The sequence below is a fragment of the Amphibalanus amphitrite genome, unplaced genomic scaffold (assembly GCF_019059575.1).
Source record: "Amphibalanus amphitrite isolate SeventyFive unplaced genomic scaffold, NRLGWU_Aamphi_draft 000308F_arrow, whole genome shotgun sequence".
In the NCBI taxonomy this organism is placed as follows: domain Eukaryota; kingdom Metazoa; phylum Arthropoda; class Thecostraca; order Balanomorpha; family Balanidae; genus Amphibalanus; species Amphibalanus amphitrite.
In genome coordinates, this window is record NW_024881803.1 from 284,817 (window position 1) to 310,584 (window position 25,768).

The 25,768-nt window shown below is 47.7% G+C and overlaps 1 protein-coding gene across 1 annotated transcript in view; it reads right to left on the reverse strand.

Annotated features, from left to right (window-relative positions):
- Positions 1 to 6,969: 6,969 nt before the first annotated feature.
- LOC122388095 (Kv channel-interacting protein 2-like) overlaps positions 6,970 to 25,768 on the reverse strand; it is a 51,294-nt gene continuing 32,495 nt past the window's right edge. The window contains exons 3-8 of the mRNA XM_043378881.1: positions 12,374 to 12,483; positions 11,960 to 12,029; positions 11,424 to 11,494; positions 9,958 to 10,122; positions 9,421 to 9,528; positions 6,970 to 8,722 (exon numbers count right to left, since the gene is read on the reverse strand). Of these exons, the coding sequence (XP_043234816.1) occupies positions 8,663 to 8,722; positions 9,421 to 9,528; positions 9,958 to 10,122; positions 11,424 to 11,494; positions 11,960 to 12,029; positions 12,374 to 12,394 (495 nt within the window). The 5' untranslated portion in view covers positions 12,395 to 12,483 and the 3' untranslated portion in view covers positions 6,970 to 8,662. The remainder of the gene's footprint in view (positions 8,723 to 9,420; positions 9,529 to 9,957; positions 10,123 to 11,423; positions 11,495 to 11,959; positions 12,030 to 12,373; positions 12,484 to 25,768) is intronic.

The window sequence follows — 25,768 nt, forward strand, 5'->3', positions numbered from 1 at the left end:
CTCGTCATTGTTTTATCAATATCTGTCGGATGCACCATCACTATGAAGTGAATCATATGGCAGCAGCAGTACCAAGAAAATTCAATTCACTTCTCAGAACTCGTTCTATTTCTGCCATGTTGTTCAAAGCAAACACAACAATGTAGATCCACCCCAGGTATACGACATCGACCGGCCTCAGTCGCGGCTCCCCACACCGCCACCCCTGACCACTCCATGGCGACCGCACGACGCGTCACACCGTGCCCCTCCCCTCCCCAGTGGGGGCTCGCCCTCACCCCACCCCTCCGCTGACAGTGCGTGCAGGACCGGTGGGCCTTTGGCTGCGGTGTGCTTCGATACCCGGTGATTGAGGTATGCAGGTGCCATCGAACGGCCCAGTTCCGGTGGTCAGCTGACCTGTTTTTGTTGCTCCGCTGTAACCACCGCTGTTTCATTGCGGCCGCGGCCTTTCCGTCCTTGGTTTACATAGTTAGCTCCGACTGAACAAGAAAAGGATTTAGGTCACCATCAAATGCCAAGCTGGTATTTAACCCGCTGCCGTGGCGTGGACGAGGAAGGGATGGGATTGAGCGTGTCCTGTTGTATGTACGACGCAAGGTACGACGTATGTACTATTGGTCTCAAGATAAGGGTCCAGGCGACCTGTAGGTTTGATGCGGTGAATACCCCCACCTCCGCCACACTCGCTCGGTGCTACGGAGCTCCGATCTCGCGACCGGTCACCTGTACTTGTAGACTGTGCCGCATGGCATAGCAGTTGGGCGGGCCAGCGGAGCTTAGGCGGAAACTAGCGCCGCGTTTGACAGAGAAGGACGCTCACCATTCCGGCGGGAGGGCCGCTCGCCATTTTAACTCCATGTAGCGCCCCGCTGACAATGAAAGACTATACATGAGGACGACACTACAGGGTTCCACAAAAGTTATGTCCACTACCTATGACAACACTTTCCGGTTCCTAATCGTGTCTACACCTGAGGGATGACGATTTAGGCTGCACTCCTGCATTGCACGGTCCTTGGCCGCAGAACATGAGGTGACGAACGGACCTCGGGTCACGGATCACCGAGCTACGGCCAGTTTCACAGAGATTGTCCACCTGAACGGCTGTGTCGCTACATGAAGGTCTGAAATTTTTATCAAGGGAGCTGAACCAGACGGTCGGCATGCTCCAGGCCGAAATGGCACAGCGTGTCATAGCTGATTGGTTGGGACATCTGCCTGTTGTTTTTGTTTGCAAGTCTTAATTATGGGCGAACTGTCTGCACAGTCCGGTGTTGTTGGTATACGCATACGGCTGCTGGCAGAGTTGCTGATCGTTCCAGTTTGCCGGCGTGCGCCTACCATTTCAAACGTTACATAAATCGCATTGAAAAAGGCGGCCGGGAAGAGGGGCCAGTAGTTAGCGACAAAATTGGCCAAGCGGCTCGCGCTGAAGCGCTATCACATCTCCAAACAGGACCGTGAGACGCTATTGGAAGAGCTCTCCGAGGCTCATTACCTACCTTCGGCCCAATACTAAGCCAACGCATGGTCAATGACATGTTGGCATGCATTTTCAATCAGGACGGCGCGCCAGCTCATCGCTCTGCCAAGGCCTAGCGGTGGTGCGAATTGAACGTGTCAGACTTCTGAAGGAAAGAGATGCTAGCCGGCTGCCATTCGGACCTCATCCTGATCGACGAACTTCAGGCTATCGTCCAGCAGGACCTGGACAAACAGAAGTCGGCGGCCAGCCTCGGCGCCTTGTCGTTACAGCTCAAACGGGTATGATAAAAAAAATCCAGCCGTATTTACTGCACAACCTAGTTACCAGCATGCAAATTTGCGTTCGTATGTAAGTTCCTGTTCGTGGGAAATAAACTGAACGCTAAAGAGAATCGCTGTCCCCTATGTAGCAACTTAGACAGAACATTTTTTTTAGAGGATAAAACTTATGCCGGACCATGTAGCTCACACATCATTCATTGCAGTTTCACCTTAGACTGCAAGACGTGGCAGTTTGTTTAGGACGTAGCAATTAATGTTGTCATGATCGGCATACCGCCGACAACGTCATTAATCACTATTTATATCATTATCTTAACGGTTGCATATTTCAACCTTCATAACTTTTAATTTCCTAAGTTGTTTCATATAATTTCGTTTATTGCGCTGAACAACTGTTGAACAGTTCATTTCAAAAACTGCATTGTTAAAGCTTCGGTAGGGTTAACCAGTAAACAATATGTTAAGTGTTACTCTCGCCCCGTTCGCTATGTGTTCGCTTCATACTTCTATCGAACGTGATATCATTCCAAGAAAGCACGAATAGTGTAGAGTATAGAAGCCATTCCCACCGATGGGACTCGAAGCGATGCAGCTAGGTAATGCATAAGGCTGATTGGCGATTTCAGCTTATAGACAAGACAAGGCCAACGTTCTCAAAAATCAAATCCACACGGAACAGACATATTTCAAGAGTGCACGTGTCTCGTTGTCGTTGTATCGTTGTATCCGTTATTCCTCGTCAGTCGTCGGACCTATCGGCTTTCTGAAAACCGAGAGGGGTCTAGAGTGGGGGGGGGGGGTGCTGGACCCCGCCGCCGTTTCACCCATAATTAAGCTAAACGCCTTGCAAACAAAAACAACACCCAGCGATTCACAATCAAGTTAAAAAAGTGTCAGAGCAACATGTGACCTCTGAGGTCAGGTCACGTGCACAGGTGCAGGGTGTTCATTAGCGAATAGTAAGCCCCCGCTGGAGCCCCAAATGATCGCCGGCCATCGTGCAGACGAGGCCTTCGACGACACACGGCAGCGTTCAGTTCATCAAGGGTCTTGGACTCTTGAGTTCGCTCCGCAACTTGAGTTGCTTGAGGTTAAACGGTGAAGTCCATGAAGCATGAAAAATCCAGACTGCAGAGTGACAAGGGGTGCGGATCTTGTTCAGTTGCTCGAAGGTGATGAGAGTCTAGCAATTCTTTAATAATCTGTCCAGTATTCACGTTCGCAATGGATTAAGAAACCCTGGGAAGGCATTTTTAAATATATGGACTAATGATGTCAGTTACAGAAAGTTGTGATACCGATACCAAACCAAATACCAACAGGAACCGTGGGAAAATACCGAAACCGAACCGACTTGGGAATATCAGGGAAATACCAACTTTTTACCAAAGTCACGGTCTCTTTTACATAAGCGAGGACTCACAATACCTACCAACAAAATACCAAATGTGTTAGCCTCGAAACACCAAATACCAAGTTGGTATCGGTTTGGTATCGGTATGCCAAAAAGTTGGTATTCGATTGACATCTCTAAGATGGACAATCCTCCACAATAAGAAACTGAACTGGAAACATTATCGCCCGATCCTAATGACCGTCATCTACCCTGACAGCATGGTGTCGAGGCTGGAAGCGCGTGCACCTTTTGGCTCACGGCTCAGTGAAGCGGAAGAATGGTTCGAAAGGGTAATATTGAGTGACGAGAAGTGGCTCGCGCTACAGCAAGCACCCGCAAGAAGAATACATGCTCCTTCGCCGAAGAATACACAAAAGTTGATTCCATACAAGGATGTGCACGGAGCGAAGGTCTTGGCCGAGGTCTGCCGCGCGGAGAAGCAAGCTTTCATCGAGCGACACAACTGATTTCTGTTTGTGCGATGTAAAATGTCTAAGATTTATCATTCCAACGATGAGCTGCTAATGCATTATGTCTTATGCCTCTGGCAGGACTGACTTTATGTCATCTTTTATTGATTACCCTGTAATTTAGGGGATAGCGCGTGGATGTTTAAATGCGGTTATCCCACACCGTAGACAGCGTTTACAATTGCTTTACGTGTAAAGAGAGAAAATTATCAGATGTCGTGTAACTGATTTATTAAACGTCTAGACGATTAACAAACTGTTAAACGTCTAGTAGACATTTCGTCTATCTGAAATATGTCGTATTGTTATATAAAATGAATTCTTTACCATTAAGCACCCGAAAGATATCGGCGGTACGGGATGAAATTATTAAACCGCTCGTAGGTGGAAAAAAATATTTTAAACGTCTCGCCTAACGGCTTGACGTTTAAAAGATTTGTTCTACCTATTCGCGGTTTAATATATAATCACCCTGTATTTCAGTTGGAACGGTAGTTAATGACAAAAAAGCTCCAATATCTATGTAATGTCGTTTATGACGTTGCACATGGTTCAAAACGCAAAAGTTGAGCATCTATCTTGCACGGAGTGAAGCGATACGAGCACGACTCCATGTGCAAACGATAGTCTTAAATCATTTTTTGTCATCAAAATAGCTTTTAATATACCCCTTGTTCCTTGTTGAATTACGATGGTGAGGTCACGTCATTGACATAGATTTACGTGAACTTTATAGAAAATAACGAGTCAGAAAAGTTGCAAGGTCTCGGAAGAATATGAAGTCATGTGAATTTTATTTATCTGCAGAAGTTGACCTAGCAATGACGGAGTTGCCAAGCCGCAATATTTTAGGACCGAGTGAAGTCTTTTATGACGTCAAAGGTCAGTGACTCGACGAGAATTGAAAATGTAATTGGTCGTTGGTGTCACCAGAGAATCGGCTTGAATCAAGTCAGGTGTGCTATTTTCAGCTTTCTATGGTTGCCTTGTTGAGAGCAATCGCAAGAAGTCTGGGGTAGGTAACACTCGTCAACCTCAACCATGGGAAGTTATGCTTTCGCGGAGTGAGCTTTAAAGCTAGTGCGCCCCATGCACTGTCGTTTTTTCCGCTTGCTGTCGGTTTTCCAATATATGGAAGCCAGTTACAGGCGTCTCAGTCTCTCATTGGTCAATCGCACACACCACGTGTGGTTCATCAACGACCAATGAGAAGATGAGAAACGCCAGCACACTGACAGCATGCTGATTTGGTGATCAAACAGCGCCCTGACCACACCCCCTCCCATCTATCGCTGACAGCCTGCTCGGTAAATCGTCTCGAGACGCGACTGAGCCAGGCCCTTCGACCGGTTACCGCCGCCGGCATAATGCCGCCTGATTCCGACTGCACCGCAGGACACCACACTGTGGCGAGCGACCCCGCTGTCAGACTCGGGCCGGACGCACCCCCTCCCCTACCCCCACTCCAGCTGTGGCGAGGGTGAGGGTATTCACCGCATCAAACCTACAGGCCGCCTGGACCCTTATCTTGAGACCAATAGTACATCGTTTAGGCACATGTGAAAGTTTGATACCAAGTCACTGGAGAAGTTCGTGAGCTGACCTCCGCGGGCTCCGCTGCTCTCACCCCAAGGCAAATACCACTCTAAATGCTCGTCTTAGATGAAACGATTAAATGATTACGTTGAAATTTTTCGCTCTTCAAGAAAGGCATGACGCATAATAAAATCGTTTCCTCAGAATTCCCAGACTGTTGCTTATATAGCTATGTCACATACAGCTGAGCTTGCAGACGCCACCTATGGCCAAGAGAATGAGAAACGTTCGACCTGGGCGCCACCTAGCGAACCCTCGTAGGACTGCAACCCGGGACCGGCGCCATCTGTGTTGAGTGAAACAACTAATTGTCGTGTGTCCCATTGGCACCGGACATTGGCAGACGATCATTCAGTCTTCACGGCAGTCAAATTTTTTCTTGAAAGAGAACAGTATTATGTATGTGTGTAGCCTAACAGCTGGGAAAACACTTTCGTGTCAAGCACGGTGCAGGACACGTTTTTGTTGTACCTAGAACCTCGGACATGTGAAAACCCCACCAACCGTTCCACATTGATCGCTCTATACCCAGAGCTTAGATAAAATTGCAAGGCGAGTTTGAAGTTTGACAGCTTAGTGTGACAGCCTGTATCTATAAATGGTTGGGTAACTTCTCCTGCGTAAGTTTTATCTAATAGAAACTGCGATTACAGGTGATCGTTGCCGAAAAAAAACACCTGTTGGAATTCATTGATCAGTTTTAGAAGCTTCACTATGAAGATACTTACAAATCAACTATGTATAAGACTTATTATTTATGCTGTTTATCACAGTGCGGCGTTTGTAACATTGCGGGACTTCGGCCTGTGTCATGCGGCACAGCATGTAATCAGGCGCTTACCACTGGTGCCATCTAGGGAGCGGGCTGTCAACCAGCGCAGCGCAGCGCCGAGTCTCCAGCCGAAGGTGCCGATATATGTTGGTGAATATAAGTTTTCGTGCTAGTTAATGAGCCTTTGGAAGCGATAATAAGGCAATTAAAATCTCAGCGCTGTTATGCATGTTTCTCACGTCTAAAAGTCAAGATCTAGTCAAAGGTCTATACAGGTATATGGCGCACTAAGGACTTTAAATAAAGTCCACCCATTTTCGGGCATCAAAAGGCTCACCAGCCATCCTAGAGAGTAATACCACTCAGAGCAGCAACTAGTGGCCTTTGAGGTCGTGCCCTCGCCGCCCTGATAGCGCATAATACAGGCCGGAGTCGGATCAACCTAGCGTAAAACCACTATCCAGGGCTCTTTACTCGTCCTCCCCAGCATGCATCACAATGACGGTCTGATTGGAGACCAAATCCCAGATGAAGGATGGATTTTGTCGGAACAAAGTGGCTCAAAGTGGCTTGTTGCAAACGGGAAAATGAAGTCGGTCCCCTCCAGCTTATCCTTGCTAAAATGAGGGCTGCGTTGCAACAGCTTATAATCCGGGCTGAAAGGTGCTTTATATGATGATAAAGGTGTATGATAAATGTAAAACAGGCGGCTCACTATCAGGAAGACAACCAAGGATGTTTTGCCCTTATTCTCTTAATTAAGTAATCAATAGCGGAACATTCATTTGTCCTGCGGATAAGGTGAAGATGTGGTACTGATTTTTAATGTTATTGTTGATAAGAAACATAGGTACTTCCATCTGAAACACATGCATTAAACATTTTGTTCCTACCTTTTACAAACGAACGATCACATTCTGTTCCTCATCGCAACCGTTGAAACTAAGCCCACTACAGTACCTTGGTGAGCGAAAAATGTGTATTACATGAGCCCTGTCTAAATGACAAACATAGCAACTGTAGAAGTAACATCTCAAGCATTATCACAGCTACACGTGCAAAGGAGAACATGTATGATATTTCCCGCGTAAAATCCACAAATTTCTCAACCTACGCATTGTTTGTATGTAGTTATGCACAACCTGGCGCCATGAAACAATGTTTTGGATAAAATTAATTGGGCAATCATTTTGCGTACCTAAACAGTTAACATCATACGTATACCTTTTCCAGCAGATTACGTCTTTTAAAGATGTGCCTGCATGTTTTATTTGAATTCTTGGTTATGCCTAGTATGTGTCAAAATAAATCAGTGTGGAGTTGGTCAGTGCTGTTTTATCTTTAGATCAAGACTATGGCTTCATCTATTTTCACATATTATGGCTTAGTTTTCTTGGATGGCTTAAAAATGCATCTCCATCTAATAATAACCACAGTTATATGCGGATAGGTATTACCTACATGAACAAGGAACATTATAACGATCATTCACTGTAACTACGCATATATCGATAACAATTTGATAGTGAACAATATCTGGTATTAGGTAGGTACCTACAAGGTCATATCATATATACAAACGGCTTCATGTAGTGACAAATCAACTTCGAAAGAAAACATCAAATTTAAACCGCAGCAAAGATTCTTCCTGAATTATGTTTTATAAGTCCTTTGTGGCCTTAGAATGTCATTTTTGTAACCGAAGTGTTAAAAGCAAACGAATAATTAAAGCATCAAACTGTGACTTAAAGTAATAAGTAGATGACTTAGGAGATTTTCAAGACAACAAAGGAGTTAACTCCAAAAATGAACGTCGATTTAATCATAAATATTTATAACTGCAACACAAGTGTGAATACCGCAAACACCTTGCCACTAGCATACATAATATCAAAACCTATGTCTGAGTATAACACCGTCACCGTGCCGCGCTATATGTAATTCACCTTCTATTGCAAGCGCAGCTAAATCACCTAGGAATCCTTGCACTGCTAGTATTGCTCTCCTTCGAACACAGGTCGCACAATATTCTATCGTGGAGCAGGCGCGCGTTACAACTCACCCACATTTGTTCGCACATGTCCCCATACGTTCTGCGCGCGCACACACGCACACACTCGCGGTCATCATTCGGACTACATGTCCCATCACACTAAAATTGTCGCACCTAGCTGAGAATTACACTGTAGAAAAACTCATGAACATTCTGGCATCTACGGCTGCTTCTCCTCTGGCGCTATTTACAACTGCCGTTGCCGTTTCGAGCTCATCGCTCCTGACCACTACTCTACGCTTGCCTGACTGCGATCAACAGCCTTGACCGATGCCAGCCGACACCATCAGATAACTACTCTCTCCTCCCTTCATTTTCTCTCTCTCCCCTCCCTCTCTCTCTCTCTCTCTCTTTCTCTCTCTCTCTCTCTCTCTCTCTCTCTCTCTCTCTCTCTCTCTCTCTCTCTCTCTCTCTCTCTCTCTCTCTCTCTCTCTCTCTCTCTCTCTCTCTCTCTCGCCCTGTCACTCATGCGCTCCCCGTGACTGCTAGCGCGGCATTTCCACATTGAAAGAACATTAACCGACGAACGCTGCTCGTCGCCGTGCAGACCAATAACCCAGCGATGACCTGACCGGCACCTCACACAGACGGAAGATGGTGCCGGGTCAACAGACGTGCTCGAATCCTGAACTGTACACCCGCAGCGAAGATGATATGACATCGTCCTGTGAGAGGAAGTGTGACGTCAGAGGCGGAGAAATGACGTCACCTGCGCAGACGGCACGTGGCATCTCAGTGTCACCAAGGTAGAAAAGCTATACCAAAGGAAAAAATTCAGAGATCAAAGAAAGTTGATGAATGCTTTTTGTGAGCAATGTGTTGTGAAATATGATTTGATATCCATCTCAGAAGGATTTCGACATTTTTTGTTAGGATTTCCTGGAAAGCCTAGGTATAAGGAACGTTAATATTTCCGGATTCCATTTGTACGTTGTGAGACCACTTTTAACACGTCGCCAATCCCACACGAAGTCAGCCGGCTGTCATCACCGGAGATTTTGTCCGCACAGTCGGCCATTTCTGTCAGAGACCGGATATGGTCTAAACTTCAGCCATATTCTATCCCTGCCTCACTCCTCCCCGCTGGGTTACAGCGGGTTCAGGGGGTACAGGGTACTTTCTCCCGGATCAGACCCTGAAAGAATGAGACTGAGAAATCCCCGGCCCCTGTCAGGAATAATGAATTGAGGAACCCAGGTCTACGAAACAAGATAATTGTGGTCTTCCTCCCCGCTCGCTGGTAGGAAGAAGCTCTAGGAGAGGTTATAGAGGTAAGGAGAGGCCCAGAAAACCAAAAGTCATCGGGGCATCTGAGGTGAACCACCACATCGCTATATTGACCGGTACTGGCTGGTCGGCGCACCTTGAGACACGCCTCGACGAACTGGTCGACGGTGACGACGCCCGTGCCCTGTCGGTCCAGGCGGGCGAAAATCTTCTCCGAATGGTCCCGGATCCGTCTCTCCTCCAGCTGAGGAGAGAGGGAGGGAGGGAGGGAGGAGAGAAGGGTGGGTGAGAGCCGAGCACAGTGAAGATTGACGATTTTCTGATGTTATCCTGAAAATGGGTTCGCGTCTTGTAAATTAATGCAAATTATGCAGTGAAATTAATAAACAGGTGAGGTCGATTTAGGATCCATCCTACGCTGGGTCTGTCCTAACCTCAGGATAAATCCTCACCGGCGAAGTCGCCGGCATTGACCTTCTTCGCCATGGATCTGTCATAACCTCTGGCGGCTCTATCCTCACCGGAAATGTGCCCAATGCATCTATCCTACGCTGGATCTGCATATCTTACGCTGGATCTGGCTAAACGCAGGATCCTACCTCACCAGCAAGGTCCATGCTGAATATAATACTCTTCATCATGAATATTTCCTAGCCTCTGGCCCTATCCTCACCGGCGAGGTGTCGCGGCCGACGATGTCGTACACCGAAGCGATGATGTCATGCAGCTCGCGCTTCGTGATGCAGCCGTCTCCGTTAACATCGTATAGCTTGAAGATCCAGCTGAGCCGGTCGTATACGGAGCCTCGTAACAGGGTGGACAGACTGACCAGGAGGTCCTGGAGGCGAGAGGGGTGGGGTGAGGGGTGAGGTGAGCTGAGGTGGTGGTGTTGGGGGGTAACAGGGTGGACAGACTGACCAGCAGGTCCTGGAGGCGAGAGGGGTCGGGTGAGGGGTGAGGTGAGCTGAGGTGGGGGGGGGGGGGGGTAACAGGGTGGACTGGACTGACCAGGAGGTCCTGGAGGCGAGAGGGGTCGGGTGAGGGGTGAGGTGAGCTGAGGTGGGGGGGGGGGGGGGGGGTAACAGGGTGGACTGGACTGACCAGGAGGTCCTGGAGGCGAGAGGGGTAGGGTGAAGGTGGGCAGAAGGGTCGATAGCAGGTCCTGCAGGGTTGAGGGGTGGGGTGATCTGAGAGGAAGGGGGTAACAGGGTAGACAAACTGACCAGCAGGTCCTGAAGGGGAGAGATATGTGAGCTGAGTGAGGGCAGTGGGGTGGACAGACTGAACAATAGGCCCTGCATCAGAGAAAAGGCAGGCGAGATGAACGAGGGAAAATAGGGCAAGGTGTGAGGCAAACTAACTTATCACGGTAATCAAAGCAAGTGGTCACATGGAATTGTTCTGAGTATGGTGAGGCAAGCACTTATATGTGTATCAAATCAAAATAGATAATGCACATTGAGTAAATGGTCTTGCTAAATAGAAATATTAGCACCAGTGTTATTTGATGCAATGCATGTGTTGTTTGCATTAGGGCATTGATGAAATAAAAGTACTACGGCAAGGGATTATACACAAGGGAAATCGAGACGACGATTAGCAGCAGTCTTCTTCAAAAAAGCTTTTCCTTACGGATGCAATAGGTTCAGGCCGGCCAAATAGAAGTCCGCAGCAAAACAAAAGTACCCAACACCAGTACACTAATACATTACCGATACATAACATTAAAAGAACAAATTTATGTGTATGCCTACGTTCTTTCTTATCATTTTTTTTTATTATCATTTCTCACACATGCCTACGTGCTCTCTCTCTCTCTCTCTCTCTCTCTCTCTCTCTCTCTCTCTCTCTCTCTCTCTCTCTCTCTCTCTCTCTCTCTCTCTCTCTCTCTCTCTCTCTCTCTCTCTCTCTCTCTCTCTCTCTCTCTCTCTCTCTCTCTCTCTCTCATTGCCCTATTTTTTAAATAGACCCAGTACTGCTTTGCTTTGACTGTGGCATTGTGTTCAACATTAGTGGGCGAGAAAATAGCTATCCTGTTTCTTGCCCATGGAAAATGAAGCGATGGCAAAACTTGAGACTGCACTGTATGAAGACTGGAGCTCAGAATAGGGATAGCGGGAGTGTGGTTCGACGTCTCACCTTAAACCCGATTTCACCGTTGCTGTTGACATCAAAGGCTTTGAACACGTAGTGAGCATATGAGCTGGAGTCTGAAACAAACGAAAGGACTGTTTGTCGTGCTGTAGAATAGGTAAACGTACATGTGTGAGACACTGTGTAGGGTACTGCTATGATTGCAGGGATGAGCGCACAGAGTAAATGGAAATGTAATTGTGTTTCCTATTTACGAACCACCGAGAAATATGACAGAATGATATGGTAAATTTCTTGGATCCTTTACAGACGATGCCTTTTTTAAAGAACACCTAGCTTTCCTCTTTCATCTCCTCTTCGCCAGTATCTCATTTGTCACGAACTACACCGTAAAAGTTTTAGGTTCGCGCTGAATTCTATAAATTAATGCTTTATCATCGTAGGTACATATTTTACATTTGTGTACAGTCGTCAATCTACAAAGAAATTATTAACCCATCGATTATTGATCGGCCACCAATATATCAGGGACAAGGAAAAAGAAGGAGAAAGGGAGAAAAAGAAGACCAGTAAATACTCACTACCGTAAGGGAAGAACTTGGCGTATATCTCCTTGAACGTCTCTTCTTGTACTATGCCATCTGGGCAGTCCTGTCAATCAGAACACACACGCTGCTAAAAAGGTTCAACTAACTAGTAAGGCTGAGTTATATACTACACGATAGATGTTTGTCTCGTTTACTTCTCGCTCTCGTTCCGCTTATGACTCATTCTCCTCGCCAATGAGTCGCTTGTTAGACAAAATCCATAAGGCACTAGCTGACACTCGTTCGTGAGCCACCAGCTGAGGCACTCGCTGAGACAAATGAGGCAGAGCGCCGCCCACTCCCTCCGGTGAGACACGGCGCTGTCTGCCCTCTCCTGTTAGACACGGCCCGCCCACCCTTGCCGATGAGGCCCATAGCCCACCCTGGCTGCAGTCCACTGTCGCTGACCTGTTTGAATCCGCGATACATGATGCGGATCTCTCGCTTGGTGAACTTGGTGTCCCTGCACAGTTCATCGAGACGGACTGGCTTGGCGCGCAGCTGCCGAGTCGGGAAGTCTGCGAACAGAGACAGGGGCAGACAGCCGTCAGACGAGACAGGGAAGACACACAGGTGAGCCAAGACGACAGGAGAAACTGACGGGAAGACTAAAAAGTCAGGTAAGAAAGGTGATTCCAAGAGGTCAGACAGGACACTGGCGCGACTGGCGGGTCAGACAAAACAGGAAAACGGGCAGCGCAGAAGACGTGGAAAGTAGCGAGACAGAGTATATTTGCCGAGACCTTCGTCTATAAAAGCTTTACCACACATGCCCGCTGATTTTTGAATTTAGTAATTCACTTTTGAATTCCTTTAGAATTTTTATTAGACCATGACTGCATTACAAAGCTGAACGGTGCCTGTTGCATAAGCATCGGCCATGAGCAAAGACAAACTATAATAGCGTAGATAACAAACTTATAGATAAACTTACAGCGTGGATAACAAAACAAAACAGTGAAACAAAACATGAGCTATAAATCGATCAGAACAAATCGATGATTGCGAGACAACAATGAGTACAACTCAATATTAGATTGATGTAGGTTTACTGACAGAATGACAGTGCTCGGAATGAAATTTCAGGCAAGGCTGTGGTCAATAAATCAATGTCATAAAAATGTCCGATGTGTGACGTTCGCTGGCTACATCAACGCAGCGGCTGTATTAACTGGATTTATAAATGGTATCCAATCAACGCCATCGATTCGGCGCCCCCAAAGTATTGCACCATATATCGGCAATAAACATGTAACTATGGCCACTTTTGAGGGTTTGTGCTACTGCCTTATAGCATTGCGTCACATGCTGTCGGGATGTCATATATGGAACTGTTCCCAGCCAGCAATTATCACCCGTTGGGGTCCCGATGAGCCGGATTAAAGTATCCTTTGATGGCTGATGTGGGCTCTGCGGGAGACTCACAGAGAGAGAGAGACGCTATGCCGACCCCTGGATGCCGTCGCCGACCAGATATTGGTTCAATCGATCTCAGTCACGGCAGAGAGAGCGAGCGGCTGACGGCGGTGGGACCGGCCGGCCGCCCTGCGTCGTCTCAGAGACCTTTCTGTGACCGCCACAATAGCCCAGCCCGCCGCAGAGGCCATTGCGACTCAGCCGGCGAACAGGGAAACGGCATTACACATCAGCGCCGCGCGGCGGCCTCTCTCAGTGGCTTCTGCCGCTCCGCACCGACCGGAGAACGAGGTGACGATCTCCCTCAGCGTCGACAGCCATTCCGGTCACGAGCGTTCGTGGAATTTGCATGAACGGTCACCGTAAGGTGGAGCGCTTTGTCACAGAAACTGTAGCGGCCCAGCGCCACGGGTGCCCCAAAGGTCGACTGAATGGGACTGGGCGGTGTTCGAGTGGTATGCAAGAAGACAGTGTTCATTGTAAGAGGACATCTTTCTCACTGCTTATGAGGACCAATCACGAAGAAGAGTCTCAGCAGTCAGCGCCCTCATATCTGGTGGAGGTGTTACGTCGTCACAACCTGTAACGGCCCGTCACGTGTCACGCCGACCGTCACACCGTCACCGCACTGATCCGGTGGCGAGCTAAGGATCCGGCCGCTGCCGCCCGGTGATTAGATCTCACCAGTAATGTCGGGCTCCATTTCCGATGGTCGCCCGCCCCGGCTGCGGTAACACGATGGTCGTCTTTACGATCGCAGCTGGTCGGTGCCGATGGGGCTGGCTGCGGTCCCAGCTGCTGGCCTGGCCAGATAAAGACCCCGGCTCCATGGACAAGCTGGCCCTCCCTCCGAGGCCAGACGGATCATGATCGGCGGATCTAATGGCTTTCGCGGACTATCGTAAGCTCATTTGTCGTAAGGTGTGTTCTCCTTTCTTCTTGCCTAAGACGTTAGCACTGTGATGCATTTTCTCTTTCATACTACATACTTCCAAACAGAATTATCCCAAACATGCTCAGAATCCAGTGCGACACAGAACATTTCTAGCTTGGCTGCAATGAAGCGGCTAGAGCACGTAGGAGACATGCTTCGTCCATGATTCGATCCAGTGCAGATTATAAATAAAACTGGCCAGCAAAGCCGGATTTCCAAATATCCGATGATATACGAAAACTGCCAGTGCCCGGCTTGGGGGGATTTCCAGGCCTGGACGCCAGATTCGCCTCGATCCCGTAATTTCGATTTCACGATTGAATTCTGTCGAGGTTCAGATAAACAGTGTCGGAGCTGGCAGGCGGTGGCCGGTCCCCCGGGGCCTCGCGGACGTGGACTCTGACAGAAAACCCAGGCAGTCAGTGGACAGCGAAAAAAGCAGTGAGATCAGCTAAAGCGGCCTATAACTGAAAGAATATATATTCCCGACCGGGGCTGGGAAAATGCGTTTTATTCACCGAGGTTTTTGTGCGGAGGACCGAGTGCCGGTAGGCACGAGGTCCGTAGCCAAAAACCGAGGTGAATAAAATTGCATTTTCACAGCCCAAGGTTGGGAAGAGATTTACCACATGCCGTACCCGCGCAACAGTTAATATTATATTCATTTGATATATATTATTATATTCTTAATATTGTGTTAATATTATATTAATACTATGATCATATTTATAGTCACCGTGATTATTTTGTGTTTTTCATTATTGGGCTGCGTTGAGTATGAAAGATGAAATTTCCTACTTCCCCCTTATTTAGGGTTTGAAAAGGCTGAGGATGAAGATTGTGAAGCGTCAGAAATTAGAATAAAGATATGGAGTCCACTTCCAGCAGTAGTGAGGAAACCGTGAAGAAAACCGAAAATTGGGTGAAACGCTGAATCAAACGCGTCTTAGATCCCAGCTGGAACAATATCCAAATGTTTCATTGTGGCTCGTTAAGATGCTTCGCGCATTTAAAGTGTTCGTTTTTTGCGTGCATTATGTTGTAATAATGAGTAGGTACTCTGACCATGTTCTGCAGCAATAAATACATTGGCATTGGAACGATACCTACCCTTGTTTAGTTGAATTACGTTGACAGCAAAAGTAAGTGAGAACGCCGTCACTTAATTTTGCTCACTTCTGCTGTTGCTGTTAGTGAACACACAATCCGAAAATATCTTCTTTGGATTTGGTTCTGCCGCTCAGAATATTCAGTAAAACTTTGTCTGGGAAAATCAAAAAGCCCTAGGGCCGAATCGTTTCCCAAATACCTTCAACATTAGCCGAGGCGGGCCGAAGCCATTTCCCAAATGCACGTGCTAATGTTAAAGGGATATCTCGGCATGTGGTAAAACTTAAACCTGCTGTAGGTACGCATTTAATGAGTAACATAAACACACTTCAAATAAACCTGGTTTACTTCAAGTTTCGTTAATGAAGCCGATTAATTTCACAAATTTCCCATTAATATGTTAGATTTGCGGAGGTTCAGAGTCGGATCGACCGCTCCCGGCGCGGTCTATGCATGGCATTTCAGGGCGCCCGGTGCGGCGTATGCACGGGTTATAAGCAGGCGGCCGCGCGCCATCAATCTCGTCAGCAACCGCTGAACAAGGCCCTTTACGAGCGGCTATAGCGACCATCCGGCCTGTCGGCGCCGCACCACTAGGTATGCCGCTGCCGCGCCGCCGCGCACATAAAGTCGGGTCCACACCGGCCGGCTAGGACACTCTGAGGGCCCATCGGCCGCGGCCAGCCGCGGTATACCGGATCTGATGTCCGGTCAGCTGGCTACCGAACCAGCTGCAGCCCAGCCGACAGTGACAGTGGCTCAGTCTTAAGTGGCATTGGCTCAATCTAGAGTAACAGTAGCTCAGGTGAAGAGTATCATGTTATAGCGGCTCGGCAGCTTACATGCATAGTAACAGTTGCAGCTTAGCCTTTGATGAGAAAAATCTAATTTACAATGAATGCAGCTTAGTCTTTACTGTGTGTATCTGGCTCAACCACCACTGGAGTCTGATGGTTAATCATCGCATACCTGCTTGCTCGCCCTTCAATCCCACTGACAGAAGTGAATCCGTCACACTGACACTGGCTCAGCCTCCATTGACAGAGTCTCAGATACCGCTGATAGTGGCTCAGTATTTGGTGGTAATATCTCAGCCCCATCTGACCACAGCTCGGCCTGTAATACCGCTATCACGGCTGCGGGCTGGAACGGCCATTCCGTCTCCGTTCCGTAGCATAAGCGCCTTGCGGCACAGTATGCCAGCCAGGCGCCTGGAAGGCAGGCTGTACCGGAGGGCAGGGCTGGCTGGGCGGGCTGGCCAGGCTCAGAATCCTAAGCGGAACAGGATGGCAAATGCCGTGCGTAGTCTAAGGATTTTAAGATTGCTTCTTATTTCAGTCATAACATCAAAAATATTTGCAGCATATTTAGGCGAAAACTCTCGAAAAATTTTATATTCCAAAGAGAAAGCCATGAGTAACCTCTACCCATGCAAAATTACTTGAAGAAGAAAATCCCAATCATCCAAGGGTGTTTGGAGGTAGAGCTATAAAATCGAAATTAAAAGCTGTACCAACTACCAATCGGTCTAAAATCGGAGCTGATAAAGTAGCTCATACGTTAGGTGCAGCATAATTTGTGTCGGTCCTCAACGCACGTCAATACCACATTTATAAATAGCACTCGACCGCATTTATCATGCGGCGTCTACCAAGTGGGCGTGCGAGGCAGAAATCCAAGGCACCTCGTCACCTTCTGCGGCAGGCGGCACCTTTGAGTGTCGGGCGCCCAGACTGCCGCCGGTCACGGCACGATGACGTCACTGGGGTGGTCGGCGATGACGTCACCGGAGTCTGTGTGGCCAGTGCCGGCGGCGGCGGGGACGTTTACTGTGCGGGTGCCACGTTTACAGCGTCGGCGGCGACGGCGTCTCGGCGCGTTGATTAAAGGCTCTCCCCGGGGGCAGTGCTTTGGCTACCACAGCACCCTCTCCGAGAGCCCGCGGGAGACGGGTCGCAGCGCAGATTGGGAGCGCCACCGCGACAGTATCAACGTCAGGGGAGTTAACCCTATTCCTGGCGGGGGGGGGGCCTCAGGAGCCCCCCCCCTGAGGTTTTTTGGTTATATCTCCCAAACGCGTTGAGCTAGGAAGCTCAAATTTTCTGACTTTTCCTAAAAGGCTTCTACGCAACATGTCTGAAAATTTTGAGTTGATCTGACCTCAGGTCAGGTCACCAGAGGCGGTTTGGTGACGCTACCTCAGAAAAGTTTGCAATCACGCCAGAGCTAGAGTTTTTGACCGATCAATTTCTTCTCTTCAGGGTTTAGTTAGGGTACCAGTATGTGCAATTTGTATATCTCGGAATTTTGATATCGGTGACCTAAGGTCAGGTCAATTTCGCGACCTCCCCATTATAAGTCAATGGGGGAAAAATCAACTCCCTGTTTTTACCACTAAAACGGGTCGGAATGGCCCCATATACTATACATGACTTCATATACGATCAACCTTCACTACCTTGAGGTCTGTTTTGCTGTTGGGCAGCTGTGAGGTCATGTGACGTCATCAAAGGTCACCAAAGGTTTTTGGCCAATAACTCCGTACAGGAACAAGATACAGACGCGTGGATGGTCTCATTGTGTTCAGCTCGTCAAGACGCATCGAATGATATACATGATGACCTCGAGGTCACGTGACCTGAGGTCAACCTTTGACCTTGACCTTTCGAGGTTAACATATATATCATTCGATGCGGATTGACGAGAGGATCACGATGATGCCCTTAGTTTGTTCCTATCTTGACTAATTCGAAAGTTATTCGAGAAAAACTCTCTCCATATCTAGTGCCGCCATTTTGACTTTTTCGACCCCTGTGACGTCATCTTTGACCTGACCTGAAAATGACCTCAGTAAAAATTGTAGATCTTGGCCGTGCGTATCCGATGCCGTTTACTGCTTGTCGCTATCTTGCTTCGTTCTCGAGATCTCAGGGGGGGGCCGAATCGGCCCCCCCCGCCAGTTTCTTGTCCCGGCGGAGCCCGCCAGGAATAGGGTTAAATTGCAGTAAAAATGCATCATTTACTCGTTTCGTTTCAGGAATGGTTTAGCGCTGTGCTTTTCATTTTACTACAATGCTTCTTTTGGTTTGCAAATATTACGAAACATTGCGCTTTTCCACGAGAATCGGATGAAAAGTTACTTCCCATAAATCGCGTAGGTCACATTGGTAGGTATACAATAGAGATGTCAATCGGATACCAACTATTTGGTATACCGATACCAAACCGATACCAATTTGGTATTTGGTATTTCAAGCCTAACGATTTTGGTATTTTGTTGGTATTGTGAAGCCTTGATAATGTATTCAACATTAGAAATTTGGTAAAAAGTTGGTATGCGAGTTGGTTCGGTTATGGTTTTTTTAAGGGTTCAGTTGGTATTTGGCTTGGTATCGGTTTCCAAATTACCTGTAATTGATCACTAGTATATAACCCATAAATATAGCCGGTAGATATCCAAGCCCAAACTAGGAATCATAGTTCCACGAAAGAGCACCACATATCAAAACAAAAGATAGCCGAGGAGCGCCACTACAGTTGCACATTTTCAGCGTCACTGACTGCATCATTTCATCAGCGAATGGATGCGATTCAATTCGGCGCACTGCAGCGTCCCAGCCGTCCGGGACGCGTGCTGCTGGTCGAACCTGTTGTTTGTTCAGCACCAAGTCAGCTGGCGATCGGCACAGTTGAAACAGTTTCGATTCAACACGAAACAGTCCTCGTTCCGAACGATGGGTCGGCTCTAGCGAGTGTACTTACCACGCGCCGTTCCTCGGAAGACACTCGCGGGACAAGTAGTTTGTACTCAAATATCTGGCGTGTCAATGCAGTTCGCCGCTTAGATGATGTTCAAACACATGGCCTGCGCTGACAATTGTCGGTTGGAGAAAAGGTCAGTTTGTCAACAACAACAAAAATCCCTTGATGGCAACGCCCTGAGGGTTTTACATCAATATGTGTGTAGATCGAAGAGGTTTTACTGACACATGAATATGAAAATATAATTTGTTGTTTATTGCTAGTGCGAAATGCATATGAAAAGCAAAGCAATTATATGGCTACCAAAGAAAACAGGTTATTTTGTCTAAGATGATGGCATCTTATGGTGAAAAGAAATAGGCGAGCTACTTTAGAAATATTTAATAATTGTGTTGGGTAATATCCTTATCATCCAAAGCATTAAATGTCTTTCAGACTTTTTCTTGTCTCCGTCTATCAAACAGTCCTCCCGTGCGTGTGGCACACTCTCTTCCGTCGTCCCTGTTCAGCTACCATTCCTATCGACCTGTGGCGGATTGACCGTCCGTTTAAAGGTTGAACGGGCATTTCCATATCCAATTAGCCAGTGAAACTAGGCATGAGATACGGCTTCACTGCACATGCCTCGCTCAGGGCCACTGGAAACACATCTTTCCGATACCTACTCTGGGTTCTGATAAGTACCAGGAACACAATACAAGACACCGCTATATCGCTTTATTGTGCATCTTTCATATCCCCCGCAGAGACGAGGTGGCATCCGGCTCACTAGCCCATCGAACCAATGACGTCATCAGAGGCACTCATTCGCCACTCGTCCTTCCCCCTCTTCCCCGCCAATGTCAATGGCGCTCCGACCGACGGTATGAGGACGAGACGTGATATGAGAGCAGACGAAGACGGAGGCAGAGAGATGGAGACGTGACGAAGACACGGAGACGTGACGGAGAGACGGAGACGGAGGCGGGCAGAAGGAGAGACGGAGGCGGGCAGACGGAGAGACGGAGACGGAGACGTGACGGAGAGACGGAGATGGAGGCAGACAGACGGAGAGACAGAGACAGAGGCGGGCAGACGGAGAGACGGAGACGGAGACGTGACGGAGAGACGGAGACGGGCAGACGGGCAGACGGAGACGGAGGGGGCAGACGGAGACTGAACGTAGACAGAGACCAGAGAGATGGAGACCAGACAGACGGAGGGAAAGACGGGGACACTAAGAGGAAGACAGAGACTAAGGTGTAGTAAAGTAATCATAAGGCTCACTCTCTCATAACTTCTCAGGTGATCCTGCAGCCTCATGCACAAACTTCAGCAGATAACCCCTCTACATTATCTCGTGGCAAGCAGATGGAGGACGTTGCCTGGCTTGCAGGGATAGAAAAGGTCTCAGAGGGATCCTGTAAGGCGGTGCAACGACAATTGCGCCAGAATAGTGCTCTGGAACTCCACCAGCCGGCCGAGGGAAGGTAACTAAAGTCAGCTCGACCGCGGCGGTTCGATACACGGGATTCGGTCAGCAGCGCAGTGGCCGTGGCGGCTCTCGCGCTGCCCGGAACCCGTCAGATGCCGGAGCTCCCACGATGCTGGCGGCGAGCTCACGAATATCAGGGGTCACCATGCTGGCGTCCGCGGATATTGGGGGTCACGCGCGGCGCGCCGTAGGTCAGGGGTCGGCCCGGGTATTAACCCGCGCCCCACTGGGGTCTGTGTATAACACGCCCTACTGGGGGGGGGGGGGGGGCTATTCATAGCCCCCCCCCTCCTAACTCCGAAACTACTGGGCCGATCGTCAAAATTCAAACGGCGTCTGATAGCCCCGGAAAAACTGTCGAGCGAAACCTAATTTCATTGACCTCGAGGTCACCGATGACGTCACAGGTCAGGTCAAAGTAAAAATTATTAGCACTTTGACTTGTTCACATTTTGGGCTCTGGCCGCCGTCTTACAAGTCAGATCAGGCTCATTTTTGGTTTCCACACTCGTGAACAGATGCTCTAGATACCTTGAGGGTACCAAACTTGTACTTTGATTTTCAGGTCAGGGTCAGGTCATCACAGGTCACGAAAATATTATATCATGCGTCGGTCACGTGACACATGTTTTATGGTCCATTTAGGCCATAGATTTCGAATTTGATGTCGTCTGTGTCATTCGAGGTCATTTTGAGTCGAATTTAGCTTAGGTCAGGTCACTTTCAGGTCAAAAAAGGTCAAATTTTGAAGTTGAAATTTTTCAACAAAAAAGGTGTCTATTGGATGCAGTTTGAGCTCAGGAACACGATGGTGCCATTTATATTGGTGTACGATGCCAAATACGTACTGAAAAATTGATTTGAAAAATTAATAATTGTGAATTTTTTGCAATAATGCGTATAACTTGGCCATTTTTGAAGATATTTAGCTAAAACTTGCTAGAGTTAGTCATAATCATGCGTTCTGTCACATATATTCCGGTTTTTGCGAAACATCAAAAACCTTTTGAAAAAAATATAAAAATATAAATTTTGAATATTATTATATAAAATTTTCGAAATTTTCAAAATTTTGAAAATCCGAGATAGCAGTTTGATAGCGCGATCAATTCTGAGTTCTTTCATGCAAAGAAATTGGATCTAGCTTAAAAACTGAGCTCTTGGGAGCGATTGCCGTGGTTCAATGTTTTGCGTCGAAATCGGACAAACATGACGTCACTCTGACGTCATTTCCGGCCGACCTATAGTAGCTACGAAGTTCAAATTTTGACACAAGGTGTCAAATTGATGCAGCCGAAGGTACTGAAAGTTTGGCGTTGATCCGTCAAGCGGTTTGGAAGTTATTGCAGAAAAACGGGAGGGGGGGCTATAAATAGCCCCCCCCCCAGTGGGGCGCGGGTTAATACCGCCGGCGGCGAGAGGAGATGTTTGGCGAGAGGGTCACCGCGCGGTGGTGATAACGACTCGCGGTCCGTCACTGTCCGGGTGCAGATAGAGCGCGTCCCCATCGGCCACTCAGCTGCGTGGGGAGTTGAAATATCCCCGGCGCCGCACCGGGATAGTTTGGACAGTGGCACATCAGAATCCGACGGGGCAATCAATCCGGCCGAGGGGTGAATGAAAGGTCAATGTGTTGCCACGTCCCCGCTCATCAGTTACTCTGTCAGCCGTCGGGCCGCAGGCGACATCAATCAGTTCGGCTCCGCTGTACCGCACTGGGATACAACTACCAATGCCGACCCAGGCTGCTGCACTGCGATTTGCCGAAAAGCGCTCAACCACGGGAAATCCTACAATTCCTCTCAGGCCTGCCGGTTTGATTCCGTTTGTCGAGACCACCGCATCTGTGGGGACAATATCGTCGAGTTGGGTCGCGGCGCGTCGCTCTGAGTTCAGTGCCGACCGCGCTGATGTGCCGAGTATAGCGACAGAACGGTCGGTCGGTCCGGCCTCCAGCGGCCTCGCAGCCTGCCTTTCGCCCCAACTGGTTCCAACTTTCCGTGTCTAAACTTGTGCCTGCTGTGGCCAGATGGGGGCGCGGTGCGGGAGCTGTCTCTGGGTGCTCGCTGAGCGCTCTGGTATAGCGGGGGCTGCCGGGGTTCCCACTGCATTCGTAAAGGTTGTTGCCCAGCTGCACAGAGCAGCTCCAGGTTGATCAGCTCCCGACAGTTCGATAGTCTGTCCGGCCTTGCGACGGATATTGCTACATTTATCCTCAATTGATTGATGTGTGTTCGTTTTGCTTGGTTGTTGATGTCGTTCTTTCAACCATAATTCCGTTCGCCAACAAAATGCTTGGTATGCATTTTGAGTGGTTTCTGATTATTATCAATATTAGTATTTCCTTAAACTGGTTCATTGTCATAACAATGAACAAAATATAGTTTCGCGCATGCCAGCTCATGGTTTATTTTAAATAACGTTTGTAAAACATTTGATTCACAATTATTTTCAAGCGACCATTTCAGGCCCAATGAAATGGACTGAATTAGAGAGATGGTGTCAGCTTAGACCGATTCAGGATCCAGATTGTATGAATATGAATGGGAACTTTAATTCAACCAGCGAGCGGTGGGTGTGGCGCGGCTTGGCGGTGGTCAAACAGACTTGTTTTCATATTATGTTGTGTTTTTTATGTAATACTCATGTTTATTTTATACTGATTGATTAAGAGAGGTGCTTTAATTTAAGAATTTTTATTCTTTTGCACCAATCTTATAATATTTTTGTGTATGTTTTGCTCATTTGTAATGTTGAAAATAAATGTGTATGTATGTATGTATGTATGGGATTAACCCGCGCCCCGTAGGGGGGGGGGCCGAAACGGCCCCCCTGTCCTTTTCGGTCGATATCTCCTAAACGGCTGGAGATATCGCCACCAAACTTTCAGGACCCCTCCGGGCATCAATTTTGCACATTGTGACCAAAAATTTTTCCAGAGGCTATGATAGGTTGGCCACAAATGACGTCAGAGTGACGTCATGTTCTGTCATTTTCGACCGAAAAAAGACCTTCGCGAGAAGACCTGTCAGGACTACAGCTTTGAAGATACAGAAAAATGATCTAGACATAAAAGGTGTAGAATTGACAGGGCTACAAAACTGCTATCTCGAATTTTTGAAATTTTTGAGTTTTGACCCCCCAAAATCAAAAAAGCATTTTTTTGGATATATTCGCCAAAAAATCCAAAAAGTTTTTTGAGTTTCGAAAAAACCGGAATATATGTGATAGTGCCTACCGTCTTCTATCTACATACCAAATTTCAGATCGATACCTCGTTTTTTGGCCAAGTTATAGCGAAAAAACTGTTCAAAAATGATGACGTCAAATTTTCAAACTCAATTTTTGGCAATTCTAGAACTCGTAGAGCAAAACGAAGACCACCATTAGACTCCCCGTGACGAGCTGCATCGAATCGATACCCATTTTATGCAAAAATATCAACTTTGAAATTTGACCTAATTTGACCTGACCTTGACCTGACCTTCACCAAAACGTGACCTAGGCTGGCCCCAAAGGCTGCCTAACCCACATAATCGCATTTGTCATGTAAAATGGACCATAAAACATGTATCACACGACACATTCATATTGTGACCCCCGGTGACCTGACCTCGCTGTGACCTGACCTGGTATCAGTGACCTCAGATAGCAAAGTATGTGTTTGACGAACAATGTACCATCGATGGTTTTCAATAAATTACCAATTTACTCGCTTTCACAGCACATTTCTTGAATTGCCTGTGAACGGTGAAAATCTGACCTTTGACCTGACCTGTGACGTCATCGGTTTGATCTAGGTCAATGAAATTTGGTCACAAGGTAGTTCCCGGGTGGGGCTATCGAACGCCGTTTGAATTTTGAAAATCGGCCGGTAACTTTCCGAGATCTTAGGGGGGGCCGATACGGCCCCCCCCCCCCTACGGGTGGTAGGGTCCGCCGGTAGCCCTACGGGGCGCGGGTTAAGTGGACCTTAATGGATTAATATCCATCGTGTGTGGCTGTGCCTGGCGACTGCTGAGATCAATAGAGTGGTTTCTCTTATGCCGGAGGACTGATGGTGTCATCTGAACACTGCTGACAGTCGACACCACGCCAGTGTCAACTAAACAGTGACGACTGTAAAGATCACGTCATTGCTATCTGAAGACATATTTTCAGTCACACTGTGACATTGCCGAATGGCATTACTACTGTCACTGACTGGCACTTTTCTTGACTAGCTAGCGCTGTCGCATGTAAGTACATATGTACCTATAGCAATCAGACGTCGCATACCACACAATGGCCGGGATTGGGCGTGATATTTTTATCATGCGTTGTCACGCCCGTCATATTACTGCAGCCGCAGTTCATAATCGTTTGTCCTATATAAACCACATGATAGATCATAGATTAGACCGATTGGACTAATCACAAGTCGATCATAAATCAAATATACAGCAGCTTGCATTCAACAAACTCCACCTCATGACACTCCTATCTCTGTCAGCGTCAATGTTAATCAACGAACTCGCCCCAAACAGTCCAGTTTCTCTCAGCCCTCTAACCAACAATTCATCAGCTGCAGACCATTCCAGTCTCCAGCTCATCAACCATCACTGCGCCAGCTCGCCAATCATAACACCAGAGTTCCTGAGGAGACTGGCAATGCCACAATTAATTATCCTGGGGATTTTATCTGCACCTTCAGCAGACAGACTGACCAGGCAATACAACTGTGAGGTAGTAGAATTGAAATCATCATACCCCATGCTTCAGCAACACGGTTGATGACATACACCGTTTGATAGTAGCTTAGCTATGAGATGTCCAACACGAAATGAGCTCATATGCAACCTGCTGAGTTGATCAGCATGCAGCCTGCTGAGCTTTTGAGTAGGCTGCCGACCTCATTCGTGGCCTGCTGACTCGCCACATAACGAGTTTGTTCAGTCCTCTCGTAACCTGCTGGGCTCGTCTTGTCTTCCTCGTGATTATATTGCTTTATTTTTCGAGCTGCCTTATTTACTATCCAGCTGACTTCCTTTTACAGCCGGCTTAGCTGGCTTTATCACGCTGAATTGTGCCATGCCGAGCTCATTCTTTATTCGCAGCCTGTTGACAT